Source organism: Triticum urartu, chromosome 1, assembly GCF_003073215.2.
Source record: "Triticum urartu cultivar G1812 chromosome 1, Tu2.1, whole genome shotgun sequence".
Lineage (NCBI taxonomy): Eukaryota > Viridiplantae > Streptophyta > Magnoliopsida > Poales > Poaceae > Triticum > Triticum urartu.
The window spans coordinates 561,063,397-561,069,845 of NC_053022.1; the positions used below are offsets into that span (position 1 = coordinate 561,063,397).

Genomic DNA, 6,449 nt, shown 5'->3' on the forward strand with positions numbered 1-6,449 from the left:
CTTTTCAAATGTTTTAGACTTATATTTCATTAAGTAGATATACCCATATCTGCTCAAATCATCTGTGAAGGTTAGAAAATAACGATACCCACGCGAGCTTCAACACTCACCAGACAGCATACATCAGTATGTATTATTTCCAATAAGTTAGTTGCTCACTCCATTGTTCCGGAGAACGGAGTCTTAGTCATCCTGCCCATGAGGCATGGTTCACAAGCATCAAGTGATTCATAATCAAGTGATTCCAAAAGCCCATTAGCATGGAGTTTCTTCATGCACTTTACACCAATATGACCTAAACGACAGTGTCACAAATAAGTTGCACTATCATTATTAACTTTGCACCTTTTGACTTCAATAATTATGAATGTGTGTATCACTACAACCGAGATTCAACAAAAATAGACCACTCATCAAGGGTGCATGACCATAAAAGATATTATTCGTATAAATAGAACAACCATTACTCTCTGATTTAAATTAATAACCGTATCACATTAAACAAGAACCAGATATAATGTTCATGCTCAACACTGGCACCAAATAACAATTATTTAGGTCTAAAACTAATCCCGACGGTAGATGTAGAGGTAGCGTGCCGATGGTTATCACATCGACTTTGGAACCATTTTCCACGCGCATTGTCACCTCGTCCTTAGTTAATCTTCGTTTAATTCGTAGCCCCTGTTTCAAGTTGCAAATATGAGCAACAGAACCAGTATCAAATACCTAGGCGCTACTACGAGCATTAGTAAGGTACACATCAATAACATGTATATCAAATATATCTTTCACTTTGCCATCCTTCTTATCCGCCAAATACTTGGGGCAGTTTCGCTTCCAGTGATCAGTCCCTTTGTAGTAGAAGCACTTAGTTTCAGACTTAGGACCAGACATGGGTTTCTTCCCTTGAGCAGCAACTGGCTTGCTGTTATTCTTGAAGTTCCCCTTCTTCCCTTTGCCATTTTTTCTTGAAACTAGTGGTCTTGTTCACCATCAACACATGATGCTCCTTCTTGATTTCTAGCTCCACAGCCTTTAGCATTGCGAAGAGCTCGGGAATTGTCTTTTCCATCCCTTGCATATTATAGTTCATCACAAAGCCTTTATAGCTTGGTGGCAGTGATTGAAGAACTCTGTCAATGACACTATCATCAAGAAGATTAACTCCCAGCTGAGTCAAGTGGTTATGGTACCCTGACATTCTGAGTATGTGTTCACTGACAGAACTATTCTCCTTCATTTTGTAGCTGTAGAACTTGTTGGAGACTTCATCTATCTCAACTCGGGCATTTGCTTGAAATATTAACTTCAACTCCTGGAACATCTCATATGCTCCATGACGTTCAAAACGTCTTTGAAGTCCCGATTCTAAGCCGTAAAGCATGGCACACTAAACTATCGAGTAGTCATCAGCTTTGCTCTGCTAGACGTTCATAACGTCCGGAGTTTCTCCTGCAGCGGGTCTTGCACCTAGCAGTGCTTCCAGGACGTAATTCTTCTGTGCAACAATGAGAATAATCCTCAAGTTACGGATCCAGTCCGTGTAGTTGCTACCATCATCTTTCAACTTAGCATTCTCTAGGAACGCATTAAAATTCAAGGGAACGGTAGCACATGCCATTGATCTACAACAACATAGATACGCAAAAACTATCAGGTACTAAGTTCATGATAAATTAAAGTTCAATTAATCATATTACTTAAGAACTTCCACTTAGATAGACATCTCTCTAGTCATCTAAATAATCATGTGATCCATATGAACTAAACCATGTCCGATCATCACGTGAGATGGAGTAGTTTTCAATGGTGAACATCACTATGTTGATCATATCTACTATATGATTCATGTTTGACCTTCCGGTCTTAGTGTTCCGAGGCCATATCTGCATATGCTAGGCTCGTCAAGTTTAACCCGAGTATTCTGCACGTGCAAAACTGGCTTGCACCCGTTGTATGTGAACGTAAAGCTTATCACACCCGATCATCACGTGGTGTCTCGGCACGATGAATTGTAGCAACGGTGCATACTCAGGGAGAACACTATATCTTGAAATTTAGTGAGAGATCATCTCAAGATGCATAAAGGATAAACATCACATGCAATCAAAATATGTCACATTATATGGCCATCATCATTTTGTGCCTTTGATCTCCATCTCCAAAGCATCGTCATGATCTCCATCGTCACCAGCTTGACACCTTGATCTCCATCGTAGCATCGTTGTCGTCTCGCCAACTATTGCTTCCACGACTATTGCTACCGCTTAATGATAAAGTAAAGCAATTACATGGTGTTTGAGGCCTGTTTGAGAAGTCTGTCTAGACAGAAAAATCGTGACCGGTCAGTGACCGGGCGGGTATTTGAGAAGGATTTGGGGCGGCCTGCTGTAGATGCTCTTATGCTAAAGCTTCTAGATGAACAGCACGTGAAATACAGTAGTACCAAGAAGCTGCTTTGAAGTCACACTCAGATGAGCCCTGCCTTATTTAAAGTTTCTAGATGAACAGTACGCATCCACATGCATGCGTTGACATGGAAGGGACCACGTGTAAACCGCAGTTCCATCCATGAATACTCTGTTTTACTACCATGCATGCTCTGTTTTTGTCAAACACATGGGAAGAATACCGAGCTTTTCCAGTCATACACGCCTTCCTGTTATTATCCTGTAGTTGGACCATTCGACTTTTCACACAGATAGTTATGAACGCAGCCATGGAGAAGTTTGCCTTGACAATGACACCAAGCATACCAAATTGTTTGAACAGCTTAATCAGGATCGATTTCTACAATTCTTACAACAAGTTACTACAGTACAACTAATGAACAGTGCCGCCGCTTCGTAGCAGCACCTGCTGAGAGAGAGAGAGAGAGAGAAGACGATCATCTTGAAAAACCTCGCTTCAGCAACCGCCTTGGGGAAGCTAGGCGCGCGCGGGCGGCGGCTGCAGGTGCGCGGTGGAGGAGTGGAGCATGGTGGTGAGCTCCTTGGACGCGACGATGGACTTGTAGATCTCCATGACCAGCCGCTGCTCGAACTCGGACGTCCGCGCCGCCGTCGCCGAGGGCAGCTGCTTCCGCCGCGGCACGCGCCTGGCCCAGATCCCCTCGGGCCCGCCGCCGGGCAGCGCCGTGGCCGACGCCTTCCGGGCCACGGCGAGCATGCCGCCCACGTACGCGTCCCGCGCGCGCGCCAGCAGCCGCCGCGGCGCCGTCACGATCGCGCGGACGGCGCGCGCGCGCCGGATGAGAAGCCCGCGCAGCCGCACGCGCCACCCGACGCGACGCGCGCCGGAGCCGCCGAGGCGCTGCGTGCCCTGGGACCTGCTGCTGCCGCCCTCGCCGGCCTCCAGGCGCTGGTACTTGCGGCGGCGCCAGTGCGCGCGCACGCCCTTGGTGAACCCAATCGGGAACGCCTCCACCTCCATGGCCGGGCGGCTCGTGTGCTGGGTGCTCGGCGGCGAGGTGGAGGTGCGGCGCGCTCTGGCTGGCGTGGTTGCTCGACCGGAGGGTCAAGTTTGCTTGTCTCTTGCTTGCGTAGGTGCTGGGTGAAATGAGAGTTTGGTGGTGGATGAAGCAAAGTGCGATGCCGGCTCGCGTCTTATATGCAGGGGCGGGGAGCTACGGCCGTGGTTGGTGGGGGTTGTGTGTGCGACTGGTGGTGACCGGTGACAAAATCATGGGGATTTGATGCCGTTTTCGCGGCTGTGGCCACGTTGAATTCACTCGTCGACGCCGTGGTTGGTGACTTGGTGGTGCTCGGCGTGGGTTGCTGTGGATAGCCCAAGGTCGTTTTCTTTCTTTCGTTCATTCACTCGCCTCGATCATGCGTACGTGCATGGCCAGCATATCACAAGTAAAATGCAGCAGTGTTGAACGTCTAGAAGATGGCAGCCTGGATGGATGACTAAACTCGTCGGTTGAAGATTCCGTTGCTTCACATTTTAATGCACTTGTGTGTGTTGATATGACGGCTGACCAGTGGAGTTTGCTTGGCGGCAACTATTTCTCAATCGCCTAACATTTTTTTTATTTCAATCACATTTTCCCCTGTCTTCCTCTTCCTCCAGCCCGTCATCCCTCTCCCGCGCAGCCACCAGTCGAACCGTTGTCCCATGCAGCTCAACCTGAGTTTTGGGTGGGTTTGAGGTGTCGGAGTCCTATATGGCTGTTGTTCGCACTCCTGCTAAGCACCCCTGTTTGACTCTTATTTTCCGGAAAAAGTACATCCGGACTGCTTGGCGGACTAATACAAACCTGTGTTGGATGGCAAACCGCGTGGTCTGTACGTATGCAGGCAGTCTGAGAGTCCGATTTAGAGATGCCCTTACATAATCTTTCGACAAATTATCTCATTCGACTGAATTTTACGAGTGGGCACATCCCCGCCCCCTCTATTTCCAATCAAAAGTTGTCGACTGCCTGCATAAAACATACATAACTCATCCGTACGTATAGCATTGCTCTCCAGTCCCTAGCGTACCATGCTCAGTGCCCGGGTTGTACATGCCCTAACGCACCCCGCAAACGTGAGCTTACTTTGGTGGTCGGTGGGTGCTCTAGTCATTGACGATGAAAGTTGGAGGAACTTGCTCGTAGGTACGACTACATGTGATAAGCCTGGGGCATGATCGCTTAATTTGGAGGTCAAATTAAAGCACGTGGCGCCATAGGGGGTCGTTAATCAATCAAGGAGCTACTGGTCATAGTCAACCAAGGAATCACGGGTCATGCATGAGTGGCTTTGCTGCTTTGCAGGTTCGCGCCCGTACCCGTGCGTTTGGCGAGGTGTAGCTAGGATTTCTCTTTTATAAAGATTGATCGTTGTTTTTTGTATATGTACCATATATGATCATGTATGACCAGGACTCGATGGACTCTTTTTTTTTTGGTATATGAGCAGCCTTGCACTTTTTTTTTGAAGGGTGCAGCCTTGCACTTTTGGGCAGTGAGTGAAGCAACGAGGGATGGGTTGTGACGTGAGAACGGAACGGAGCGGTCCATTCCATCCGTCGACATGGCCAGGTTTGTTTTGACATGGCCAGGATTATGAGTGTTTTATTAATATAGGACCTGCACATTCTTAGCCGAATGAGAATTGGTGTTAGCTTGGACGAGTAGAGAGTTCTTAGCGTTTGTATTTGACCGTTGACCAGTGTAGTAGTAACTTGGTGTGCGTCGCTGGCTGCTGTGCCATTAGTTTTATTTTACCGCAACCAACCAGGAATTTTCCTTGTCAAATCAAACCAAAGCACGTAGCCAGGAGATTGTGTTTTCAATTGACCAGCCAACGAATAGTCAACTGAGGAACGGTTGACACGTTCGTACGTGTGCGCATGCATGTGTTTAAAAGGGCACGCTGAATAGAAACTGATGTGCCATATTCGCTTTTAGAAAGATTCGTGTATACAACGACGATCAGGACTCGACTCATGAGTGAAGTGACGTGCGGTCCTAGGACCTTCACCACCTTGTTGTTTTCCATTGCTTTCTGCTATTATCAATGAATGTCAGCAATGCTGGATCTTTCAAAAAAAAAGTGACGTGCGGTGAGAACCGGATCAACAGAAGCCAGGCTTGACATGCCGGGCCAGGTGTTTGCGCGGATCGTGTCAGAGGAGGAAGAGGACAAATTCTTCTTCTTCACTTGAAACTTCTTTTTTATGCCTGGTGAAATTTGTGATGCCATGCCGCGCGCCTAGCCTAGTTTCTCGATCGGGTGGGGAAGGAAGTCGAGTTTGGTGGAGAAAATTGCGTGTGATGCACTCATGTGATGTCGGCCGCCTCATGTCGTCTTGTATGCAGAGTGGGCCGTGGTTGGGTCCAAGGTGGACACGTTGAATTCAGTCGTGGTGCAAGTGCAAGTGCGTTGCTAATCCATCCGGCCCGTCGTTTTGTTCCATTTACTCACATAATGCGTACGTGCATGCCTAGTACTCCCTCCGTTACTGCATCTGGCTGTATATAGACATTGTCTGGAGCGTAGATTCACTTATTTTGTTTCGTATGTAGTTCATATTAAAATCTTCAAAAAGACTTATATATGTGCTGAACGTCCAGAAGGCGGCCCGAAATTGGTGGAAGCTTAGCTTGGATGAGTATAATAAACTATGATGTACTCCCTCCGGTCCTTTTTACATTGCACATTGGATTTGCCGAAAGTCAAACTTAGCTAAGTCTGACCAAATTTATATTAGAAATTATTAGCATCTATAATATCTAATAAATATAACATGAAAATATATTCCGAGATGAATCTAATGATGTTGGTGCTGTTATGTAAATGTCAATAATTTTTTATATAAACTTGGTCAAAGTTGAATGAGATTGACTTCAGACAAATCTAATATGCAGAGTATCTAGCATAGAAACATATACAGCCGTTTGAGCCACAAATAATTTTGAACAGAGAAACTATTAAACTGGTTGGTTGAAGATTCTG

At 46.6% G+C, this 6,449-nt stretch overlaps 1 protein-coding gene across 1 annotated transcript; it reads right to left on the reverse strand.

The window, feature by feature from the left end:
• Positions 1-2,756: 2,756 nt before the first annotated feature.
• On the reverse strand, positions 2,757-3,601 carry LOC125530258. Its single transcript, XM_048694654.1, has one exon. The coding sequence runs from the start codon at positions 3,433-3,435 to the stop codon at positions 2,932-2,934; it is 504 nt and encodes a 167-aa protein (XP_048550611.1). The 5' UTR covers positions 3,436-3,601; the 3' UTR covers positions 2,757-2,931.
• Positions 3,602-6,449: the final 2,848 nt, after the last annotated feature.

Excerpts from the sequence above, each read along its gene's own strand:
- LOC125530258 (XM_048694654.1), bottom strand. The coding sequence starts at position 3,435 with ATGGAGGTGGAGGCGTTCCCGATTGGGTTCACCAAGGGCGTGCGCGCG.